At 39.1% G+C, this 27,068-nt stretch overlaps 1 protein-coding gene across 4 annotated transcripts in view; it reads right to left on the bottom strand.

Moving 5' to 3' along the window:
* The window catches only part of alk (ALK receptor tyrosine kinase), a 434,911-nt gene that overhangs the window by 152,317 nt on the left and 255,526 nt on the right, over positions 1 to 27,068 (bottom strand). For all 4 annotated transcript variants that reach the window (XM_081603121.1, XM_081603122.1, XM_081603118.1 and 1 more), the window contains exon 4: positions 3,342 to 3,546. In XM_081603121.1, coding sequence (XP_081459247.1) covers positions 3,342 to 3,546 — 205 coding nt within the window. The remainder of the gene's footprint in view (positions 1 to 3,341; positions 3,547 to 27,068) is intronic.

Raw genomic sequence — 27,068 nt, forward strand, 5'->3', positions numbered from 1 at the left:
GTGTTGCTTTGATGCAGTCAGTGAGCTGCAGTCTCCAAGCTGAGCTTTCACCTCACACAGCATCCCATCCTCAGACCACCACCCCTCAACTCCTTCAGACTAGCCTGCAGCAATAAGCAAACACCTGCTGGAACTTCGCCTCTGCTGAGCTTATCATATAAATTACTTCTCAGTGCAAAGCTACAAGGAATAATGTTAACAGTTTAACGAGGAGCAAAGTTGTGATGTCATGCTAGAGAGGTTACAAATTACAAGAATTGTAAAGTCAAATTTCTTTTAGGATATTCTTCATATATGCAGTATTTTTATGTTGAAGAAGCCGGAGTCGGAGTCGGCTTTCTCCCCATGAGGACTTTTGATAGTCATGTAATATGTTGATGCCAGGGAAATTGATGTTGCTGGACTTAAGAATGAATATTGTACTGATGATTTTAGCCTTAATATAAGGCTTGATATATATTTAACAAATGTTCTGAAATGATTAATTTTGAAATGAATAATTAGTATTGTGTAATGATTCACTTTGTTGGGTGTGACCTGTAATCTCAGTTAAAGTGCTGACCACAATAGTTGACCTTAAATCAGCATTGAGGGTTCAGTAGGGTGACGTAAAGCCTGCTAAGCGTCTGGTGAGAGCGTGAAGTGAGGCTGAAAGGTACTGAACGGAAGCGCAGGCTGAACAGATGTTCGGCCCAAAACATGAACCGTAACTAGCGCGAAAATGGAAAAAGTGAGCATGACCTTTGAGCAGGCTCAGGTCAAGATGCTTAAAAGTCTACCGCAAAAGGAGAAAAGGTGGTTTTCCCTTCCATAAGGTCCCCTCTGACACCCAGACGGATCAACAAAGCCTTGAATCTATGTGGAAGAGACCCAGAACCTGTGGGGCTGCAGCAGAGCACCTGTATGCACATGAGGAACCCCAGCAGCTTTGATTCAGGACTCTTCCAGCATCCAGGCCTGCAGGCCTCAACCAGGTCCCCCTCACTCCATCGGCACTGATCCTATGCCATTGGACTGAGCTGAAGTTTGCGGTTCTGTTTTCCATCTCACAAATTGTTCCCCCAGCGCCTGAGGTGACAGAGATTAGGGTGAGAGGTGTTGTATTGAGGTTGGTTTTATTATATCTCTTTGATTTGATGTTTGCATCTGTTTTCTGCTACCGCTGAACTCTGTATGATCCCCTTCATCCCAACCCATAATTAAATGAGCAGACAAAGACAGTCGCATGGTGGACGTTCTGTGTGTCACCCTAGAGTCCTCGGATAGGTGTAATTAATCATGGCGCTCGAATGAATAAACCGACAAGGTGTAACTACAGGTGGCTTAACAAACAAATAGAAGATCAAAATATCTCCTTTGCCATTTGTAACTCAAGATGCAAAAACCTAACCTGGTCAAACTTTAAGAGCATGTTGTGAAAAGAGGAGAGCATTCATTAACGGTTGTGATCTGTGGGAGTTAACTTAACTCAGGGAGTGAGTGACTTAACCCACAGAAGGACGCGAGGAGAAACATTCCCGAACAAGGACGTCAGACCCAGGAAAATCTCCTGTAAATCCAGCTGAAATGTTCTGCATGAGCTCGGCTGGATGGAGCACCGACTCTCCTCCTGAGGTCAGTGCTGACAACGACACAACTGGAGGTAACAGTTACTTACTTCACTGTGCTAAAAAAAAATGGCACTATGTGCCTGTAAAATACACAATGACTCTCCAAAAGAGTTTTTTGGAGCCTCATTTTCTAGTCCAATGAGGCTGTCAGCAGCACTTCAGGCATCTCAGCCCTTACAGCCACACCTTTTGAGAACCAGGAAGAAGCCAAAGCCCCCAGGTAACTCCAACAAAGAAAGTGTGAATACAAAACAGAATTTTGACCTTGCAGGATTGAAATGTGTGCACTCCATATAAACAACGTGTGATGAAAAAACCCCTCCAAAAAACCTGAATGCTTAATTTTAGCATCAAATAATTGCAGTTCACACTGAATGGCTTTGGAACAATGTATCCCAGACCGTGCTAAACACCTTAATGATTTAATTTAGCAAACATGTCAAAAAGGACAGAAATTCAATGCAAAGATAAGTAACTGGCACCCAAACCTTTACTTCTAAAGGTGTGCGAGCAGCTCTCCTGGCTTTTGTTTTCGTCTACATTTTTTATGAATCAGGCATCCCCCCATCGGAGCAGAAATGTGTTTGAGTGAGTTTCCGGCTGGCAGAGAAGGTGTGGGTGGGCGGCAGTGGCTGACTACAAATGAGAGCCAACACAATGCACAGTGTAATTCGTCACAGGCGTAATGAGCGCATCCCTGCTACTCTCCCACAACAGCATACAGAGGCCTGGACGCTTGCATAACCACATAAATGTTAATGAGCATTCTCCCCAGCAAACCAATGCTTAAAGAGACAGGACATGAACAGAGCATGACATTCCACTTGAGTCCGATGCTGTTGGAGATTACACACGAAAACAGCATGAAACAAAAATGTAACATCTGATTTACAAGCTAAAATCTAAAGCACATTCATTTTAACAAAGAGAAAAGGTCAGGCTCACATCTCAATGAAAAGCCCAAAGAAGAGGAACACAGATCATTGTGCTAATAAGGGATTATTTCAGAGAGAAAAAAAAAATAATAATAATAATGTCAGCGCAATATTTGTTGATTGGATCCTTTACCTACAATATACGTCCACATCGTTAAAGTAAAAACTATTTGGAATATAGCGCTCTAATTTTTAAGAACCTTTAAATCAGCCTTTAAATGTGTCCATTCTGACAAGCATATTTTTATTAATATTTTCTGAACACATATTATTATTAATTAATTAACTTATTTTTGACCACTTCATTATAAAACACTCTTTTCCGTTAAATCTCATATTCATTACGAAGAACAAGTCAAGGTCAAATGCACATTTTAGACTCTAAAAATTGACCCTATAACAATGACATTAGCAATATGTTAAAGATTGGCATTTCTTGTCATTCTTGTTGTTGCGGTTTAGTTTCCTGTATGAAAAGCAAAAAGATTTGGAACATTTGAACATAGGTGTGATTGACCCAATGCAATATTCCCAGAAACAGCAAAAGACTAAAACCTCCTGCTGTACCCATCCTTGATTAACTGAAGATCAGCCAATCAAGTGCATTTGACTTGCAACGCCTGGCTGCTGCTACACCTGTGAATTCCCACGGATGCAGCAAGGGTGTAAAGAGTTTTTCCCATGAGAGTACATCTACATTCAACCACATTTAAACCTGTGTGAGTCTGATTCTGGACAGATGTGCAACATGCATCGCGTTTGTCTGATAAAAAAAAACAACCTCCAGCTAACTTACCCTGTGATGCGTGGCAGAGCGTCGGTGGAGAAGGCAGCAACAGGTGGCTTGTCTCGTTCTATGACCCAAACCGTGTACTGTCCGCTTTGTTTGGGGTGGAAAAACACAGCCATGTCCAGGCTGCATGGCCCTTCACTCCCCCACAGCCAGGGGCTCATCACCCAGGGACCTCCAAACGCTGAACTGTTAACCCAGAGGAACTGACCTGGAAGATATCGAGAAAGAGGTTGAGGGTGAACAAAGAGTCTTACTGAGAAAATAGGGAAAAGTTTTAGAGAGCTTATTTGCATTTTCTACAAACCTAAAGCTTATTAAAAGTTTCATTTTCAAGAACATGAAGCTGTAAAGAATTTAGATGGAGTGTGGTATGAAATCGTTTTTAAAAATCTTGCTCAAAGTAACCGTTAATGAAAATGCATGAAAAGTCAATGTATCCTGCACTCTGACGGGGGGGGGAAGAAATGAATATGTTGCAGGTGAAAAATCAAACCAAATTTTCTTTAAAGTTTTTAAGCAAATTCTATCTGACTTTTGAACTATAGTGCTCAATCAAGCAGGATGCTGATTAGATTCAGAGAGGCGCACGTCTGTGGAAGCACAAAGAATTTCAAGTTAAAAGGAAGGAAAATACAATTTCTATTTGGTCCGCAGAGTATTTTTGATGAGGAGAAAACATGCAAAACAGAAAATAAAACCTATTTCGTATGACTCACAGGAGCCGTTCATGGTGATGCTGTAGTTCATCCCTGCATGTGCATGAAGGTCATGAGATGCTCTCACTGCTGCAGAAATAAAACCGAATTGTTCTCTCCAAAAGGGGTTGATGTATTTCTTCTGTTTTTGTATTGGTTCCATTTCCAGACTGCGTGACTGCACTTTAGCCTCTGGATAATGGAAATATGAGCTTCCACAGGGTCAGATAATATTAAAGTTTACATCTCTTACTGCTAGACAGACTTTGTTGGATGAATCTTGCATGTTTGTATTTATAAGAGAAAATAAATACACAAAGTAGGCAATGATTATTACTAGTACAGCTTTAATACTTCTGAGCAAAGCTCACCTCACCTAGAAGTCTACAAGCTTTGGTACTTTTTGTTTGCATAGAGAAAATGTTTTATGAATAAATATCAGAAGGTCTGTTTTTAAATGCTAAAATAATTTCATTTCTAATGTCTTGGCAATTATAAGAACATCTCAGTCAGTTCTGCATTAAATTCTAGTAACTCAATTTAAGGTTCCAAAATTGCCCAATTTCATAACTGGCTAGAAATAAATTGATGGTTAAATGACACTTTTCCTCGGTTCAATGCAGATAATATATTTAGATTATTACTTGTAATAATTAAGCAATTAAGCAATATCTTCTCTGTTCAATTGAGTTGAGTTTCTTTTTGTCAAGAGTCATGTTTTACTTGAGCGTCATTCTAATCAAACCAGAACTGCTTTTAAAATCTAAGAAACATATCTACGTCGCTGTTAAAAGCTGCATTTAAAATGATTCTATTTTCTTTGTTTTTCCAAAAGATTTTTTGCCAGTTTTTCCAAATCACCTTTAGATGACTTTCAGGTTGTAAGGCAATTTTAGATTTGTTCAAAAAAAGTCATTTCTAACTGTTGCAGCAATATATGGATAATAATGGATTTTTTAATGAAGATTTTTCAAAGAATGTTATTTGTTTGTGGTTTGACTGAGAATTGCATTGTGATTGTTTTAAACTTTATGTTTGTGTATGTGCTTTCATCTAGCAGCTGAGCTTTCTAAGCATCTGACTATGAGTGTAAATCTTAAGTTGTGAATAAGGACATCTGTCCTTATTTCATCTTTTTTTTTGTTGTATGTAGGATTTATAATCCAAATTAAGTGTCCATATACAAAAAGCTATGAACAAGACAGTGGTGCTACAGAAAAATGTCTTTTGTTTGTTTGTTTTCATTTTAATTTATGTTCTCTCTTTGTTGCATTCCATTACACTAAATAAACTAACACAAAAAATAAAGTTTGTTTGATTTAGGAAATTCATATAGTTTAGAGTTTAGAAACCATTTTCTGTGTAAAATATTGGAGGGAAACAATATATTATGATCGGGTTGGACTTTATTCTAAACCTCCAGACATATCTCAAAATGTTAGGAGGTTGAAAAAAATAAATCCATCTACCTGTCCTTGGTTAGACTGTTTTGATCTTTTGCTGCAGGTCATGTGTTTCCCTTCTGACTTGCCGATTTAATCTATTATCTTAATGGAGTCCACTGGAGTTGAGAAAGAAAAACTAATCTGGCAAAAAGTTGTACTGCAGAGAAGTGGTGCAACTTATCCAAGGACTCAAGCAGCTGAAAGATCCTGTATTTCCAGAAATTACACTTCAAGCATACTTTGAATAAACAAACTCAATTAACAGAACATGACTGAATGCAAGACAAACAGAAGGTGAGGCTTGTCATTATGGAAAACCGTTTTGGATATAGCGGTGAGCAGTTTCTAGTGCCACCTTGTTAAAGTTCCACCTGACACGTATCCAGCACCACGACAAGCTTAAACAATAAGCATTTGAGGCTTTTAATGAAGACTGTATAAAAAAACAGATTCACTAAACACCCGTTGGCATACAATTAGCAACTCCACCCTCAGATTTTGACAGCCAGTAATTCTGAACAAGTCTCATCCAATGAGCAAAAAACAATAATCAGCTTTAATCTCGATTAAAGGACAGTGACTCAAAACAATCAGTTTAGTTCCTTAGATAGGAAACTTGGGACTGATTGGGATAACAAACAAAAATTGACTGCACTGTATTATGACTCAGATAAAATTTTAATCTGTTTAATTGAAATATACTCTGGGGTAAACTGATTATATATTGTTGCATACTAATCGGATCTGTTTGTTTTCTAAGGTGCCATTCAATAAAAACCATTCAACAAAGCTTCAGGTGACAATGTGGTCCATATTCTTCTGACCGCAATCAACAGCTCCAAGGTTTCTCTCATTTAATGTCCAAGCTGTTTCCAAGTGATCAAGATTTGATCACTTGGAAACATTAACTAGAAACAACTAAAATCTTTTTCCAGTCAGTGATTATACCATATCGATGCACTAACAACCTGCGTTAATATTTAACACCAATCAGTATGGAGACTGTTACTGGGTGCCACACAAGTCTGATTGGTGCCACTCTAAATATTAACGTCTTTTTACTTTTCCACAATTCTACTTAGTTGACTACTTAGTCAACTAATGTTGACTAAGTAGTAATGTTTCCTATTGGATGTTGGAAACATTATTGTAAATCTACTGCTTATTCCTCCTGTACATAAACTGTTAATGCCTTGGCTCAAATTTCTCTTATTTATAAACTTTCTTGCATATTAATCAAAAGAAAGATCTGAATTTGACATGCGGTTTGAAGCAAGAGTCAGTGAACGTCATAAAAACAGGAGAGGCATCAGAAGCCATTAGTGTATGTTCTCACATTTTTCTTGAAGTGTTTTTTTTTTTTTTCACTTTTATCCTGGCCTGATAACCATCACATTTCTTTATCCTGTGAGGTTCTGAATAACTTCACAATCTCAGGGCCCCTAAATTAGAGTGCTCCAGTTATGCCTAATTTGCATCCCTCTAACAGAGAGTGGAGACAGTTTGGTGAAGGCTGCAGAACACCGAGGCCAAATGTTTTCATCCAAAGCTAGCAGCAATTTGACAGGAAGGTTTTAAAACTCAGCCTGCGGGGTGCTGGAGCAGGGGGGCAAAGACCCATTAACTCTTGTGTTTCGGTATTAATAAAGAGTGGAAACACTTGTTTTTGGAGCAATTACCACAGGGTACAAATTTCAACAGCAAACTGTGGAGCAAATTGTTTTATTCCATTAGTAGATTTCTGCTTCAGCGTCACCTGTGGATACTGCTGCCCAGCAGAGCTTGGTGCCTTCAGTCACAAAGCAGAGGGCCTGCTTTGGCACACAGAGGCGGTCCTAGCCTGTTTGGCACCCTGGGCAAACAACCTTTTTGGCTCTCCTGCACCTCGCTCCCTCTCCCAAAAGTGCTTTACTTAAGTGTTTTCATTAGGTTCACATCCTTGGCAGAGGACCTGAGAAGCAGCTGCCATTTTCTTCAGCATTCAGTACGTCTTTCACTTTGGAACTGGATTCCCACTGGAACCCGAAATTACATGAAATAGAATCTCAGGCTATAAAAGACTGAACTCATCAGCCACATTCCAAAAATATTACTTGAATGTAAGCACTGGAAAACAAAGCCAGCTTCAGAATAACAAAAACTAGATAACTTCATCTCAAAGAAAAGTTGTCTTTCACTACCAAGAACACAGTAAACATTTTTCTGTTACAGATTCAATCAGTCGTGGCTCTTGGCCTGTTCTTGCATTCTATGTCAAAAAGTGTTGGAGAGTTTGTTCAGATAATAAAATTGTAACTGAATGGCTAAAAGAAGAAGAAAAACAAGCCATTCGAAATGTATTTGCTGCCAAATCCTCTTACAGCAAAATGCATTAACTCAGGGCCAGCACAAGCTTCTGGGGCTCCAAATATTTGGCTACCACACATTCTCAATCACAGCTCTCATTCTTCTCTCAGAGATTCTGTTCACACCAGAAAACAGATGTATGCGAGCTGGTAAAAAGCCATCTTTTGATGGTGTAATAATAACCGTTTCTTCTCCAAAAGTGTGCTCCAACCGAGCGGTTTTCATAGTTTGGTATCAACAGGTGTTTTCTGCAGTTGTGCATCAATTGCTCGGTTGGGAATCTGCCGGCTTTCAGCTTGACCTCCCCTTAAAAACGTAATATCCAAAAGTCCGGGAGAGCTTTGGAGAGGGAAAATTTCAGTTGATAAATCAGTCGTGTTTTAATCTTCAAAGGGAATAACAGATGTTGCACTTTTAGAAACTGGTTGGGAATTTTACACTTGAATTTCTCGTTTCCCCTCAGCTCCAACTCTCTGGTGTTTTTTGTATGCTTTCAGTCATAAAGAGATTTCTTTTGCAGCAATTTCAATCAACTTGTATTATAAATATAACTGTATCAAAACAGCCACCCATGTAGAAAGCTCGTAAGGATATTGAAGCTGAACGAACTTCAAGATGACAGGTTCAGCTACCGATTTTGGCACAAGTTAGGATCTTTTAAAATTTTGTTTTTAGTATTGATCACATCGAAGGATCAAATATTTTGACCACCCTATATGCCACCGGTGCATGACTTGCTCAGTGTTGGTTGCAGGTAGATGTGAGTGGACCTGCATGAAAAGAGGGAAAGGTAACTTTCAGACAATGATCTTGTGATGAGATTGGGCAGCAAAGAAGATGATTCTGTCAAAGAAAAACATCAAAGTCTAACAGCTGCTGAGAGATGTTCCACAACAGGATGTCTAAAGTAATTTTCTACACTCTGCTCATACTACTGTGCACGGTCTGTTGTAAAGAAATGTGGTTGTTTAACTCCCACGATTTGCATCTTTTAGGAGGAAGTCATTCACTACAATTTAGTTTTGATCAGGGTTCAATAATCAGTGATATTTTTGGGAGAATATTGGGCCTAAATGGAGATAGGAATATAAAGAAATGAGAATAGGGTGTAATATAAATGTTTTTAATTAAATTACTTAAAATTTGAGCATTGTTGTAGCCACTTTTCTCAATAATTCATGAATGTATCACAACAAACGACACACTGATGTCTCATGGTTTAATTACATGGATAGCAAATGGTTTGTTTACAAGTGCCAAATGAAAAGTCATTTCTCTGATGACTCCTACTTTGTCTGAAAAGGAAAATAAGAAAGCTAGCATGGAAACACTGAGACATCAATGTGTAGGTTTGCTTGTCATACAAGGAATGACGATTCTTCCAGTTCTGCCCGAGAACACTGCCATTAAAATAAAGCCTGGGATTAAAGTGTCCTCCAAAAGCTACTCCTTCCAGGGATACATGAACAATCTGGTGATGATCTGTCTCTTTTCCATTATGGTAGAACAGAGTGTAACAAGAAAAATCTGATATAAAGTGGCTCAAAAATACTGACAACCTAAAACGAAACCTAAAGTTTTACAGAAAATAAGTTCAGAGATATGCTCTGCTATACGAGCCACGCGATTATGGGAAACACCGCTGACTTCACAGTGTTCTAGTAGAGAGTCATTGCCTATAAACGTCTGTTTACAGAGTGTTGTATTCAAGCATGTTAATGAAAGTTGATTGGAAAGAAAAATGTGGTAGAAAAGGGTGCAGAAGAAACTGAGATATTATTGGCCATGATGGGATTTTGAAGTAAAGCAGAGATTTACAATGTGTGGCCTGCAGGTGGATTCAGTGCTTGAGCCACTGTGTGTATCTTCAGATACATACAGATGTATCTACAGAATAGACTACAAGTGTGTCTCAGCCACTGTGTTAAGCCAAACCTGATCCAAAGAGAATGGCAGAACTGTCCCACCTGTGGCAATATGTAGACTGTACTCTACCTCAGTCACCCAAAGGCCCGTTTTCAGATGAAAGGGAATTTTGTATTTTATTTGAAAAATAAATGTCACAGAATTTGAAGGAAGACAGGAAAGGCACAGAACCCAAGTTGCTTTAGGGATAGTGTCAGATTTCCACAGTGAGTGATGGTTTGGGGATCCACATCATCTCACATAGATTCTCTATTTTTATCAAGTCTCTTCAGCCTCTGCAGTAAGGCTTCTTTTTTTTTTAATCACGCTACTGAAATAAATTAACTTTTTGAAGAATTTATTGAAAACCTTCTGTCAAGTATCATTGACAAACTCTTATCAGCCTAGTAGATCCTGACAATGACATAATTGTTTTTCGGGTGGTCGTATAAACTGTGTTTCCTGGGAATAGTATCTGAAAAGTTTAGCTGAGAGTGACTATTAAAAATTAAAACTGGAAAACATGAGAAGCATGTTGGCTTGTTAAATATCATTACTTTCACAGACAATCAATTTAGGTCCAAACAGAGTACTGTTTTCCTACAGAAAAGATTCTGTTCACACATTTCAATTTCTTATGACTCACTGTTCTGCTGCTTTCTTACTCCATGAACAAAAACATATTTCCTAACCACCTACTTGTACCCTGGAGCAACAATAGCAAGACTGAAAGAGGCATCTCTGAAGCCGGTCAGGTAAATTCTCTGCTGATTGCAGCAAGCTGATTAATTGCAGTTTGGAACATCTGCTTATATTCAACACAAATAATTGTAGCAGCAACATTTTTACTTTTTAAGGTAATAAACTTACACCTATCTAGTAGCTGTTCATAAATGTTCATTTACCTGGTGAACCAAGAGCAGGGCAGATGTAGTTAAAGGAATGGAAATGAATAATTTTATAATGATGCATTGCAGAAACCTCTCACAGCTCCTAAAAATTGATCTAACAGTGAAAATGACAAAACTGTGGCTGAACCGGTTCTGAATGTGGAACAAGGCTGCTTCCCATAGTCACAGCTCCAATATCTTATCCTTGCTACTTGCTGCAGGATGAGTAATTTATGACTGAAAAAATTATTGAAACAACATTTTTAGAGGCAATTTTGCTCATTGTAGATTCAACTCTCCAGTTATTTAAAAACAACATCCTGTGTATAATTACAAAATCCTGAATTACTTTTGAGCCTTTTCTTTTTATGTGCTTTGACTTTTAAGTAAGAAGAAAGAAAAACTCGGATAAAGCAGTACCTGAAGGCATTCATATTAAACAGTTTGTTCGTTAGATTAAAAATTTTGAAAGATAAAAAAAACCTATGTTTTAAAACACAGTTCACAGCAAATTAATTACCGTAGATAACACAAATATAAGATTACATGCAGACAGAGCTAAAATGAAATGTACTCATGTGTTAAAACACATCAGTTAATGTTCAGATTGGAATATAATTGAGGATCTGAGAAAATATGTTCGGGATGTTTTCAATCCAATCTGGCTGAGCTTGAGCTGTTTATGCAAAGCAGGATGGGAAAAAAAAAATCTCAGTCTCTTGGGGTCTAAAGCTGGTAGACATGCCCAAAAATACTTGCAGCTATAAAAGATGGTTCAGCATGATGCTGTATGCTATATGTATCTCTAAACTTAAAATAAACTCCTGGTGGAATGCTTATTGGCATGCATGTTACAGACTGATGTTAAATCCTGATAAATGCTGAACCCGTGATTAGTCACATTTTTTGTGTACGATAATTTGTTGCAACTTCACAATGAGAATAAAATATTTACATTATGTCTGTTTTCCAGGTGACAAAGAGACACCAGACTACAGCTCCCCTGGTGCTATTTTTTAGCCAGCTTTCAATTATGTAATGCAGATTGTAACAAAGACAGGAAATTCTGATATTCAGCGACGTGTCGCCATGCCAGGCAGAGTAAATAAGGAAGTAAGGAGAGAGCTTTAGTAATGATTTAAGCATGGTTAGCAGTGATTTCAGCCTGAGGGATGAAGTGTGTGGGCCCAACGAGCTGACTGATTAAGTGGCCTTGTTTATACTCAGAGCTATAATAGAATCTGGGCCGTTCCCAAATGAACGAACAGCGCCACATGCCAGCCACTGCCGAGCCACTCCATTTGCAATTTCTGCACCATGAACGTTAACATGAGAGACAGTTTCCAGTCTGGAATTTGGAGTCTTGGTTTTGTTTTCCAGGATCTATAAAGTTCCTCTGCAGCCGAATTTTCATACAATGTCTCAGTTTTAATTAGTCTCCAAGTCCTGGTTCGTGTTCTGCAGTCTGGCTGGTCAGCTGCGTCCAATATTTGTCCTTGCAGTGCGTATGCACGCATAAATATAAATATGACCTTGTGTGTTGTTTCCTGAACCAATCAGCATGTAGATTCTTTGCACCCTCTGTTATCCTGATGGCTGTGTGCTTATTGTTGGGATTCATTAAACATTTTTAGCAGACTTTAAGATTTTCTATACCTTTTACTCCCTCCCCCCCAAAAAATTAAAGACTTTTTGGCCACTTTTTACTTTAGTGTGATATATTTGGCTCTTTGGCCAAAACACAGGGAGATGACCAAAGGATTTTTCAACACTGCTCATCATGATTTTTGCCAGTAGAGTTCACAGTTTTATGTAGATTTTCCTTTAGCACTTGGATCCTCTGTGGATGATTTCTTTCCACTGTCTACAGTCCCCCCATTTTGTTTGCACTCTATTCACAAATGTTTCAGTCCTTCACCAACCCCTTCATTTCTAAGCTAGTCTGATGACCGACATAATTGCACTGCTAATGATTACTGATCATCTCTGCATCATTACAACAAGGTCAAAAAGTTCACAGAAAACAACAGCCATGTCCATCCTAATGTGAAAATAAACCTAACAATTAATCATCCAGTCTAACTCTAATAAAAACCCAAAACTTAGTTTCTCAGTTAATTAGAATATTATGTAAATCCAGCAAAAATAAATAAGGGTTATGTATTTCCCTTTTAAACTGTATTTTTAAAGTAAAAGAAACTTTTCAATATGATTCTGTATTGAGATGTACCTGTTGTGGACAGACCTTAAATCTCATGCACACTCACATTGGATAATGTGAGTGTTTGGAATAGTTTGGAAACCACTGCTCTAGACAACCACCTGGAACCGCTACGCACTAAGAGAACACATTAAAAGACAAATGGTGCGTTTTGAGAAAAGTAATATTTCAGCAGCCTTAGTTTTCCTGAAGATAATACTGAGGAAATGTGTGTGATGTTTCTGTGTGTGTATTGCTTTTGTCCTTTTGTTAGATTGTGTCTGTGTGATAAACACTGCAATATGAAAACACATTTTTTACTGTCATCTTGTAGAACATTCAGATTTACATGTAAAGTGGGTTGTAAATAAAAGTTTCATATAATTACAATATTTAATATAGTATTATTAGAACTTTCCCCCTGGGACAACAAGGAGTAAACTCTAATCTCTGTATTCAAAGACGAGATACAACATTAACTGGGACACATTGACAGGGTTTTTTCATTATGTATGAAAATATTTAAGATTAATTAACGAAATAAACGAAACATTTAAGATTAATTTAAAAGGCCAGATTATTCAACTCCATATGCCAACCTTGTCTTCTCATGCAATCTATAAATCCCTTGTTCTCAGTAATTGAATATGTTCACTTCTCCAAATTAAAAGCACTACTTTGTTTTGATTGACAGCAAGGCAGGAAACAACGGTATCATTAGCTGTGATTGATTCAGTTATGCTACAAAGTTTTTTTTTCCCCATCGCATAGACTTGAAGCCTTTTAAGGTAACACATTTTGTACAAGAACAAAGAAAAAAAAAACAAAGCACTTCCACCATGACGGAGACCTCAGCTGAAATCCCCATGGCAGCCAATTTGTGCATTCTAAACAGAACATTTGACAGTGTTCGCAGGTGGGCAGTCGCTGATGCTGTGTCTCCAGCATCTGAGAGGAATCCAGCGGCAACCCAGTAAGGAGGAAGTACAGTACGTCTTTAGAGTGCACAGTACACCCATCTGTAACTGTGAGTTCCAGATAAACAAGGACAGCAGTGCACTCTTCACGTATTCATTTATGCAGCTGCACACTGAGCAGCGCAAGTGGTGGACCTCTTAAAAATGTCACGTAAACCTTTTACTTCCGCATCTGCTTTGTTCTTTAAGCCAACAATCTTCCCAATAAGAAACACTTCTGGCTTTTCAAATCTGCGGCATCGATTTTATGACCTAGAGCCAACGCATGAGTCTTTTCTTCTTTAAGTGTAAATTATTTATCAACACAATAAGCACTGATATAGTTAGAAAAAAAATGACTAGCCTAGCTATAATTAGTCTTAAAGATAGTTGCAAAGTCGGCCTTCTAGCACCTGAAGAACATTTCCAGTCCTAAAGGACTAATGTCCCAGCAAGATCTAGAGAAACTCATCCATGCATTTATCTTTGGATGAATTGATTACTGCAACAGTGTCCTCACAGGTCTCCCTAAAAAAATCAATCAGACAGCTGCAGCTGATCCAGAACGCAGCTTACTAAAATCAGGAAGATGGAGCACATCACCCCAGTTCTAAAGTCCCTACACTGGCTCCCTGTAGCTGAGAGAATAGACTTTAAAATATTGTTGCCAATTTATAAATCACTGAACGGTTTAGCACCTCTCAGGTCAAAGGTTCTGGTCTGCTCTGCATCCTCAGAACCAGAACTAAACGTGGAGAAGCAGCATTCAGCTTCTGTGCACCACGAATCTGGAACACATTTCCATAAAACTGCAAAACAGCTAAAACACTGAGTGCTTTTGACGTTAAAAACCCACCTGTTTAGAGTTACTTTTCATAATAAATGAAACACTGACCAACATTTGTATGTGTATTGATGACACTTGGCAATATGTCATGTTTCAGTTGTTGACTGTGGTGTCTTGTATCTTTGTGTTTTTATGATGTAAAGCACTTTGAACTGCCTTGTTGCGGAAATGTGCAGTACAAATAAACTTGATTGACTGATTGATTGAAACTCTGTAGGTCTATTAGGCAGAATGTTCGTGCAAATTTTTTTAGAATTTGGAGATTTTCTCAGTATGAAAATGAACTCAAAAGATCCTGTTTAAACCTTTCATTAGAGATGGAAGCAGCCATAAGTGGCAGGCAGCCGAACTGTTACGAGGAATGTCAAACCATGCGTGACATGTGTCAACTAAATCAAACATTTCTAACAAAAAGGACTGGATGACTAATACCCTGCTGGATGAAAATGTTCCATTTGGAAATATTTTGGATAAAAAAAAAAAACTTTCTGCATAGTAGGAACAAGCCAGGGCTGGAGGCAGATTAATGTCTATTCTTTCTTCTTCTGCACTGTCTTACAGAGAAATGCACTGATCTAAGAATAGGTGTGGTTCTGAAGACGGCGTCCTGTGCTGTTTAAAGGCTGTACATTTATTCTGCCATCACAGAAAGAGGAATACGCTCCGACAAGGGCAAAGGCACATGTCCCATCAGAGCTTTCACACTTGTTTTGTGGTGAAGACAATGATGAGACAGGCGAGCGAACCTAGATTCTTTATCATTACTGAACTCCAGCCCTTTCACCCATTCATCAAGTTAAATGACACTGCCAGGAACTTGGGGCTAATATTTAATTGGGAGTTTAAATTTAATGAACAAATCACCTCTGTGGTCAGATCCAGCTTCATATGCATTTACTCACCAAATGTTAAACCTTTTTTAAATCGTTTTGACAAGGAGAAGGATGTTCACGCCTTTATTAGCTCTAGATGTGATGACTGTACCAGACTCTGTATTGGTCTCCCTCAACTTCAACTTGTCCAAAACACAGCTGCCCGTCTTTTAAACGACACCTCTAGATGTAAGGCTATCACCTCTGTTTTATCCTCTTTATATTGGCCTTCTGACCACTTTAGAATTAATTTTCAACTTTTATTGTTCATTTTTAAAGTTCAGAGTAGCTGAGCAGAGGACGACTGTGACCTTAGGCAACAACAGGTTATAAATTGCTCCCGTCTGCTCGACTTAATGGAAGTGTTTGAATTTGAATGTGTTTAGTAAAATCTGCTTTGCTTTTTGAAGCCAGTTTTGGGGGGAGGGGGGGAAAGCAATTAGTAGATGCAAGCCAGCAGCAAAAACCTGAAGAGATTGCTATGGCTGAGTAGTAGAGGCACTACAGATCAAAGTGTCCATGGAAGACAGCAGTTCTACCATAAAACTCAAGTTTAGTTTCACATGTTTACAAGAAAGACTTGGATGTTCTGGGATGTCAAAAAGTCATACGTTTGCAAGAAAAAATAATGACAATTTACATGATTAGAGGCACAGATTTCCAATATTAAAACTCCAATATTATTTGATGTTGTAAAGTGAGACATTTTCAAGCAAAATGTTGATGCAGTCAACTTGCAGCTTCTTCTTCTTCACCGTTTCAAGCACTTATTCCAGATCCCGTTCAAGGCGTTCATGTCGAGTCTGCACTTTGAAGATGTTCTGAGACAGAAAAATGTCCAGCTCTATTCCTTACACAATCAGAATGTATGAGCATCTCATAAATTTACCACTTCAATCTTAGTCAACTTCTTCAACTTCATTTTTTTTTACATCAGATAAACTTTGTTTCTTGTAATTATTTTAAGTTAACCTTGATATTTCTGATTTTTGTGGTGCAAATTTACACATCTGTGGCCTCATGTTTTTTTTTCCCCCTTCGTCCATATTGGCCCTAAGACTCTGTTGTAGATTGATCTGCTTTGTAAATTTCCTCCTGAATATTTGCAACATAAATATTACCAACAGTTAAAGGCTTCAAAAAGGGTTAATGACAGCAGCTTGTCTTGTCATTTTTACATTTGCACAGTGTCGTTCTGGGATTTGACAGGTGTTATAGGCCCCCTTATTGTCTAAGGAAGACAATAATTCAGCACATTGCTTGGCAACATGGCATAAAGGGTCATTGCTTATGCACAGCAAAAAAAAATCACTTTAGCAAGAAAAATAAATCCTTTTGAAATCCAATTAAGAAACCTTCAAGCGTGCCGCAATTCTGTGACTTGTTAGGACGAATATTAAAGCTGCATGTTGTCTGAAAGAGAGAAAGAAAAAGAGAATAATAAAAATGAACTTCAGAAGCGTGTTGAAAGTGTGTGCAGGTTTACGGAAGTTATACAGTCTTGCTTGGCAACTAGGCTCAGGCTCCGACAGCTAAGGGAAATGCATAAAGAACTGGGACACACTGCCTTTGTAGTCAAGACAAAAAAGAATGAATACATAAATTAGTAGATCCTCTGAGCGGAAAAAAAGCATCCAAGTATTCATTAAGTGTTAAAAAAAAAAATCATTCCCTCCTGGCAAAAGCTCGATCCAGCCAGAGAAACTATGAAGTCTGCTAGAAGGTAGATAAGATCGCTTGTTGATTACGCCCTATAAAAGATGATAACATCTCCTGCAGGTTGAATATTATGTGATTATGAATCATTACAGAGTGCTGGTTGTGATAACTCATTTAGAAATTATACCGTTGTAAATATGCCCTTTTCCTACATTTCTGCACAGCCTCCCTCACATGTAAAGGTAGGAAAAAAAACAAAAAAACACGTGTTTGTCTTCCATTTGTGCTAATGTGCAAAAACCATACAGTCTGCATTTTGTGTGCATGGTTAATTAATTTGCGCAGATTAGAATTAATGTGTTTGTGTTAGCATGTGCACGAGTGCGTGAGAGAGCCACATTTCCACTTGAAGGCAGCCGTTTTCCCCGGTGTTGGTTTATGATTGTGTGGGATGGCTGGCTGGGGATTGGCGGCAGACTGAGGGCCAGCCAGCGAGCAAAACTCTCAGCTAGGTAAAGAGAGTTGATGGAGCACAGTCCACAGGGGAAAGTCAACACTTCCTTCCCCTGCCAACACCTCCTGCCTGGCCTGCTCGCTCTGAGACATCCCAAAGCTGCTCTCAACACGAGGCCTGGAAGCATCCAGCGGGGATGGAGCCAAAAACCACAGACAGGGCAAAGCAGGTAGAGAATTTATGAGCTTTTCTTTGCTGTGTTAGCAAGTGGTTTGGACTCTGTTCAAGCACAGACTCCGCATATAGGACCTTGTGTTCTGGAGGGGATATGCCATAAAATTAGACAAAAAGAAAATTTTAATAAATTTTTCTCACTGTGCCCACCAGAAGCATTGCGGTTCAGCTGTTTTAGCTTGAGCAGTTGAAACATCGTGTCCGATAAGGATGGTCCTGTAGCAAAAACAGGAAAAATGTAGATGACTACAGCCGTTGCTTTGTCTTGTGATGGGTTCTGGTTTACTCAAAGGATTTGGCAAAGGAAGTATAAGACAGGTGCTTTCTAAAAGCAGCCGAGGAGACAACGAGGAAGAGAAAAGGTTACAGTCAGAATGATATCCAAGATGGCGATATGGTCCATCTATTTAGATGGATCATATAACTGCCAGTAAAAACATAAATACCAGTGAATGATATCTTTAGCATTTACCTTACTTATAGTAAAAACTGGTGGCAGGAGATGGTGTGGAGGAAGATTTTTCTTCAACAAAACTGGTTCTTCCTATAATGTGTTTGGCAATGTCAAAATAATTAATATCACAACAAAAACGCTTTGTTTTATTTTAGGCTTTTTTTTATATATATATATTAGAGGATAAATAGAAACTAATTTTCTCTACATTCAATTCAGTTTGATTTAGGTCATTTTTATTGTGTTGATTTCCAACACATCATCTCAAAGCACCTTACAATCCAATCCAATCATACATACATACCAATTGATCCCACATATAAAACAAGGCAACATTTTCTGTTTAATATCCAAATTAGTTTTGGAAAATTTCTATCCAAGGAAATCAGCAGATTGCATTGAGTCACATTCACTGCAAGGAGAATGTTAAGTTATTAGCAGTAAATTTTTCTTAAGGATGACAGGAGACATTTTTCCCCCCCATTCTTAAAGTGGAAACAGCATATATTTTAAAAGCACTACATGTGTTTTTAGAGCAAAGTTACATTTTTACATTTTAGGAAAAAAACAGTCTCCATTTTATCCCAGCACCGCCATAGCTACAGACAGAGTTTTCAGCTCAGCAGTGGCACATTTTCTTCTGCCTAATTTTATCAATTACTCCCTCATTGTTACAACTCTGCTTTCAGATTTAGGTTTCGCAATAATATCTCTAAAAGTATGAACCGCAACAATAAAAAAAGAGATAAAAATGTGAACAAAAGACTGTTTATGCCTTAGGTCCAAAACAGAAAGCTGACAAAGCATGTTGATCATTTTCATTGTAGGAGCTCCATTATAATGACATTGACTGCCAAAAAATCTGAGCAGAAATTATTGCTGCTCAACTAAGGGAGAACAAAAATCTAAAATCACTGTTAATTTAGTTAATATTGAAATCATGAACATTACCACAATTACACGAATTACGGCAAAAGTGAAGGACCCTATAATGTGTTTTTTCACCAAGTTTTAGGTAATTTGGTTTTACAAGGTGCCATATTTTTGCTTCTAAAAAGTGTCCTATCATATATGCATTATTCAAAAGTAAGGTTTCCCATATTTAAATATCATTAACTTTTAATTCAAACATAGCAGAGATATCTCCCTAAAAGTTTAATGGATTCTTCAATGGGTTGAAAATCATCCATTATTTCCAGGTATAAGCAATTCATTTGTATAAAATACTGTCGCTCTCACAAAACACCTCATACAGCATAGTCTAAATTAGTGCGACTGTTGCCTAAAGTAACACAATGAACACTGCAACATTGTTTGAAATGTTTGAAACATTTGTTTTTTATGCTTTTAATATTTGCACTTCAACATCTTTTTCTTTCATGCAATGCTTTTATGCTTAGGCTTTGTTATTTTCTGTCTGTCGTCGTTCCTTTGATGTCCTGTAAAGCACTTTGAATTGCCTTTTTTTATGAAGGCATGCTGCAATATAAATCAACTTGCCTTGCAAACTGTTGATTTTCTCAGGACAGCAAAGTATATGCTCCCTGGATTTTCAGCAGGAAGTGAGGTTTCTAACAACATTTGATCCAAAATCAAAGATCTATTATTTTTTTGGAGCTTATTACTAAATTTTAATTGTGAATTTATCGAACATTTTATGTTGTTTTTGGCCTTTAAAGTAAAACCCTAGATATACTACAAATAGATAGTTGTAAGCATGATTATGAACTCCTGGAATTAACTTTTCATGCCTACATTTACATTCTCATCAGCTGGTAAATCTGAACTAAACTGAATTTATACAGAAAAGTGTAGACTAATCTGAACAATGTAGACTGCTCCAATTTCTACATTGCAGAAAGCAACATTATGTAGCAACATGGGAATTTGTCAAGCATTTCCTCTAGTAAGTAGTCCTTACACTGACTGTGTCGTGTACATTACAGATGGAAGGAAGTGATAGCAATTTTAGAAAAATGAAGCCAAGAACACATTATTGGGACACTTTTCTAAGTGGTTTTAGCAACTTTTTCAAGCAATAAAATAATCTTAACTAGTACCAAAGTTTTTCAACAGGCTCACAATAATCCAACATCACAAATATCAACCCTAAGTTATGACTGAAATAACCCAACAACTCACATTTATAAACGTTGGCTGAAAACACAGATGGCTTTCTGGAAACTCGCCATTGTGACTCATTTTAAACAGTTCTGCAAAGTACAGTGGATCAAAATTTCTCTGCACCCATATGCTGTTAGTCATTACAAGTGCTTCATAGCAGTTGTTGCCACAATGGTTGGATCCGAAATATGCAGTGTAAACCATCATGGAAAAAAAACTAGCGACCTATGGCAACGCAAGATAATTTGAAGAATTGTTTATTTGTTGATTTGTTTTTGTTATTTAGACACTTCAATCATTTCACATTTCCTAATAATAAGTTAAGCGACTAGAAAAATTATAATTTTCTGGCACCAAATTGGGGAGCCCATCAGTGCTGCAGCGACACAGCTCACAGCTTGTCTCGAAGTCACCAACACCATTTGAAAGGGTGCGAGACTGCTGATAATGTGTGGAGTCCTGCAGCACTTGCTGGTGCTCTGAAAGACACCGAGGAGACTGTGGTAATTTAGTGTGCGCCTCAGCAGAATGAAATCAACTGCAAGAGCACTCAGTCATGCTCAACGAGGCTGTGTTTATTATCAGATGGCAGGCGTCACTTTGCGCTACGGGTGACAAAGTCTACTCCGTATACAAACACATGGATCGGCATGCAGGGAGAGACATGCATGAACAATTCTATGCAGGCAACAATGATTTAGCATCTTCTTTGTGTTGCACTTTGTTTATGTCCACTATAATTTGTCCAAAATCAAAATTCTTGCTCACATCTTCGCAGATATTCAAAAAGAAGTTGAGCTCTTTGGGGTTTCCACGTCTGCTCGGTTGTTTACACGGATAGATTGGTTGCCGTGTGCTTTAGCATGGCAGCGGCCAGACTATTCTGGGACTAAGCCGTCCCACAAATTCATTATTGATCATGCAGGGTCACTGAGTCTGCATTTAATTGCGCTACAATAAAAGGCGTTTAAAAAAACATCAACACATGAATGGATTCAGTTCAGAATGCTCGCCCGCCCATTAGGGCATCCACGGACTTCAAAGCATCGTCATGGATACTCACATATATTCACACAGTGCAAAGCTAATTAAATTAGCGTTCCTGCCAAACAGGCGCTTCTTTTAATTACTTGTGGCTGCACAGTGCAAAGTCTCCGCTGGCTTGCAGAGTGAGAAACTCAGCATGGATTTCATTAACTAATAACTGTCCCATACAAGTCGACCATAATGGAGGACTGAAAAATGAGCGTAGCCTGGCCTTCAAGCTCCCAGACAATGTGGTTGAAGAGATATATGGCGTCCAAGACAGCAAGCTAATCCACAATTCCTCCTGAGTGAAGCAACGTTATCAAAACACAGTTTGTTACCACAATGGAGGCGGCAAGGCGATTTTAGCAAGCTGATGTTTGTGGTAATAGATCATAGAAAGAGGAGATACCACAAATAAAACAGCAGAGGTAGATAGAGGTTGGCAGAGATAAGATGGGCAAAAAAAATCAGTTTTTTTTTTTATCAAGCCTTGTATCTTGAGCCAGTCAAATCTCAGTCACAAACAGGTTCTGTGCGATAAGTCAGAGCGAATGATTACAGTTGAACAGTCTGCGATGATGGTTACACTGATGGAAATTATTGATTCCCCTCCTTCCCAAGTCAGGGCCAGCAACACCTGTACTTAGTGCGAGCCGAGAGTTTAACAGAAGAAGACATGCCACTTAAGGGTTCCTAATTAGAAATCTATATAGGATTTATGCAGTTTAGAAAATCTGTTCTACAATGGGTTCCCACATGAAAAGCCATAGTTTATGTTTTTTAAAGATAAATTGTATCATTGTTCTTATCTACCCGTACATGTTTTTATTTTTTGGGCAGAAAGTCCCAAACGTAAGCATTCAGACATATCAGTGTTTCTAAATCACATAATTTTGAATGTTTAAGTAATCTACCTGATTCAGCCTGTCAGACTTAATATCGAGTCTAAACAGTTTCTGTAGGACTTGAACGACTCTAAAACATGGAAGACAGAGAGCCACGCAAACGTTCTTACCTTATAGCATGAAGATGGCAGAATGACCTCACCTTACTTATTTTAATCTGGAAATACAGTGTCTGAGTGCTTTTACACGGACATGCTGTAATAAAGTAAAAAAAAAAAAAAAAAGAAAAAGAAAACGTCAATACTTAGTATTGCAATATTCAATAAAACACAAACTTAAACATAGATTTAGGCGCTTGGCTTGACTTGACTAACCGCTTATAAAGCAAAGTTTACTCTTAGAACACTTCGTAATATAATAAAAAGTCGGCATTCATATATCACAGAGCAGCAAACAACAGCTAGCATTTGGCTAATTAGCTCTAGCAAACACCAAGTGCAAGCTCAGAACAGAAAAATACTTATCTCCTAAAGCATTAATATAACTCACCACGTTGGGCAACACTCATGAACATTAGTAAAATGTGATTTTATGGCAGGTTCGGCTTGTTAGTTAAGCTAGGCAGCCTAAGCACACTACTGGTCCGTCGTTCGTTTCTTCTTCCATCCATCCATCCATTTTCTTCCGCTTATCCGGGGTCGGGTCGCGGGGGCAGCAGCTTCAGAAGGGAGGCCCAGACTTCCCTCTCCCCAGCCACTTCTTCCAGCTCCTCCGGGGGAATCCCAAGGCGTTCCCAGGCCAGCCGAGAGACTTAATCCCTCCAGCGTGTCCTGGGTCTTCCCCGAGGCCTCCTCCCGGTGGGACGTGCCCAGAACACCTCACTAGGGAGGAGTCCAGGAGGCATCCTTACCAGATGCCCGAGCCACCTCAACTGGCTCCTCTCGACGTGGAGGAGCAGCGGCTCTACTCTGAGTCCCTCCCGGATGACCGAGCTTCTCACCCTATCTCTAAGGGAGAGCCCAGCCACCCTGCGGAGGAAACCCATTTCGGCCGCCTGTATCCGTGATCTCGTTTTTTCGGTCATGACCCAAAGCTCATGACCATAGATGAAGGTGGGAACGTAGATCGACCGGTAAATCGAGACCTTCGCTTTTTGACTCAGCTCTCTCTTCACCACGACGGACCGGTACAGCGCCCGCTTCACAGTAGACGCTGCCCCAATCCGCCTGTCGATCTCCCGCTCCCTTCTTCTCTCATTCGTGAACAAGATCCCCAGATACTTAAACTCCTCCACTTGAGGCAGGCTCTTCCCTTTTCCGGCTCAAGACCATGGCCTCGGATTTGGAGGCACTGAGCCTCATCCCGGCCGCTTCACACTCGGCTGCGAACCGCTCCAGCGAGAGCTGCAGATCACGATCTGATGAAGCCAACAGGACCACATCATCTGCAAAAAGCAGAGATGCGATCCTAAGGCCACCAAAACGGATCCCCTCAACACCTCGGCTGCGCTTAGAAATTCTGTCCATGAAGAATCGGTGACAAAGGGCAGCCTTGGCGGAGTCCAACTCTCACCGGAAACAAGCCCGACTTACTGCCAACAATGAGGACCAGACTCTGACACCAGTCATACAGGGACCTGACAGCCCGCATCAAAGGGCCCAGTACCCCATACTCCCGGAGAACCCCCCACATGGCCTCCCGAGGGACACGGTCGAACGCCTTCTCCAAGTCCACAAAACACATGTAGACTGGTTGGGCGAACTCCCATGCACCGTTCAGGACCCTGCTGAGGGTGTAGAGCTGGTCCAGTGTTCCACGACCAGGACGAAAACCACACTGCTCTTCCTGAATCCGAGGTTCGACTATCCGATGGACCGTTTTCTTCGTTTTCTTCTTCCACACATTAATTCACGTACCAATACAAAGCAACTATAGAGCCCCCTAGTGGAATGGGAGGAGTGAATCCAACATATAGCGTCTCTACTTTGATTCCCTCTCACAAAACAAAGCACAAAGCTCCTCAACCTAATTGTAAGGACGACCCTAATTACAAAAAAGTCTGTTTTGTGTGGCCATCGCATAGCTTTGATTTTAGTCACATAAAAAAATGTGTGTGCTAAATTGAAAAAGTGTCCACCAAAAACCCAACTCTATTACATCATTTCAGTCAAGACGAATGGCCAAAATTGCAGCTAACTATTCGAAGACATCGAGAGGGACTTCAAATTTTCACCCAACTCAGTGTAAAAGCAACTCTGCTAAATATTAAGGGAGTGTATGCAAAAAAATGCTTTCATTATTCTGGCAAATAGAAAATAAATAACTTTGGTAAAAATCTAAAACAGAAAAAGGTTAAGACTGTTTTGGCATTTACAATCTCTGTAAATATCTAATTTCAACTATCTACATATGGAAATCTGACTGCAGTACATGGCATACTTCACTTCTTTCAAAAAATGTTGATTGGATATGCAAGTATGCAATGCATAAGTCAATTTTATACATCAATAAACTACATTTGCATATACAGTATTCTGAAAAAGTCCTGTCAAGAGCCACAGGAAGCTCATCAACATGACTCAAATAAGCCCTTGGCCTTATTAGCAATATATTTTGGCTTTATAGCAGGCTCCGTATTTCTTAATACAGTAGCAGTGAGCCAATCCCACATCTGGGAGCCTCCACTCGTCTGCGTTGCTGCTCCATGTTTTAATGTGTTCCTCTGAGAGCCGCTCCTTTCTATCGCACTCTCTTTGCATCTTTGCCACTGTCAGCCCGTCTCTGTTTGCAGGAAGAGGAGAATGCGATTGCCATGGTAACCAAGCCCATACTTCCACTGACATGGACACTGCTGGGTTGAAACCAGCAAAAACAAGTCCACACATCCACAGAGCCCGGGGAGCACTGCAGGCCAGAGATCAGACTGGACAAACACTTCACTGTCCGCCGTCTCCTCCTAGATAAATAAGTTAAAAAAAAATACTTTTATTGATATTTACCAAAAAATCCTGGGGCAAAATAAATTCTAAAAGTTGCCTTCTTACTCTTTTCCATGTACCACCATGCAGTAAAACATGATTTGTCTAAGTTCTTGGGAATTAGAGATGCTTGTTATTTTTTACTACTTTTTTTCCGTGGCGCTAACAGACAGATTCTAAAACAGACACAATGGGGAGAATAGATACTGAGTATGTCCACATTTTTTGTTTTGTTTTTGTTTCGTTCTACTGTAAACATAGCACCACTGCGCTGACCTGAAATTCTCCTTAGGTATTAAATGACAACCTAAGTAATCAAACATACAAATCACCCTACAACTATTGGCCCATAAGTTATGCGTTTACCGAATAAAATGTTTGTGTTCAATACGTACTTCCCATATGAAATGGGAGCTCATGTGAAATGTTTAGGCCTCGTCATGGCTGTTCTCATACTCATAATTCAAAAGATTTTAAACTCCAGCCTTGTTGTCACCGTTTACATGCTGTGTTGTCTTTAATTAGTTTTACTTCGGGGGGCACTTGTGGCTCCTGTTTCTGATTGAATTGGCCTGCTATGTGAGACAATCTGTAGTTGTTGTTTCTTTTGCCCAAAGCGGCACGGCACTCAAAAAGAAATTCATTTCAGAGGTTCTGTGTGATTGCACTGATCCAAAAGGCATGTTGGTTGATTTTCCATCAAGCCCTCACTGGCTTTCCTGCCTGTCGTTTCTGGGATGGTTATGTTTTCTTGATTGCAAGCGCTCTAACTCCTTTGGCTGGGAGCATCACCCCAGCTTGACAGAGGTGATGCTACTGAAATGGCAGAGATATACCTCTCTGCATCCAGATGCGTGGTATTTTCAGACAGATGCACTGCCTGCCTGGCATTTAACAGAACAGTTGATGGACACTAATAAGGGCTTGGCTGCTCTACTACTACCCTGAACAGAACCTGTGTCAGCAGGAGTGATCAGCTGTGTGATCAAGGGTGCCTGACAACATGCCTGATTGATTGCAGTGTGGTTACGCACCTGCTTAATTATGAAAGTCGTGGTTAAAAGCTCACACGGACTTCGCATCTTCAGTTTCATTCGAACTGAAAAATTAATCAGTTTGATTCATTTTTCAGTACATCGCCCCTCTGTTTTACCCTCTTCTTTTATTATTATTATTATTATAAATACTCAGCTAAATTGTAGACAACAGAAGTAACGTTATATATCAGCTCTGAAATATAATTTAGGGTTGCACCACCAGAATTACAGCTTATTTCTGCCATTAGTTTCAGTACTAAACTGCCACCACAGCTGCAGCTTGGTCCTTGTGGTGCTTTCCACTGCAATGAAGTGTTTCTTGCAGTTTGTTGTTTCATGTTTCCACCATGTAAAGCGCTTTGAATTGCCCTGCTGCTGAAATGTGCTACTCAAATGAACTTGACTTCAAGATTTAGCAATTAGGAATAATTCAATTAAGCTTTTCACAAGCAGAAGTAAATAAAGATATATTTTTAATCACGTTTTTTTTATAGATATGGTCATAATTATTACTATCAGTTAATTGAATGCAGTCAGTTAGCATCACATGGGTTCTTCTTTCCCACTTTATTCCCACTGAAGCAGTTATTTTCCCCATAACTGCAAACTCTATCAAAGGAAGTTTTCTATGGCTGCATCTTCACTGGATAATATATACGGCCAGAATGGGCAAGACTGAAAGGCAACAGCCATTTCATTTATCTAATATATGCATAGGATGTATTGCATTTTAATACATTTGTGTTGCTCAGCATCACTG

This window comes from Poecilia reticulata, chromosome 22, assembly GCF_904066995.2.
Source record: "Poecilia reticulata chromosome 22, P_reticulata-male-v2, whole genome shotgun sequence".
NCBI lineage: Eukaryota > Metazoa > Chordata > Actinopteri > Cyprinodontiformes > Poeciliidae > Poecilia > Poecilia reticulata.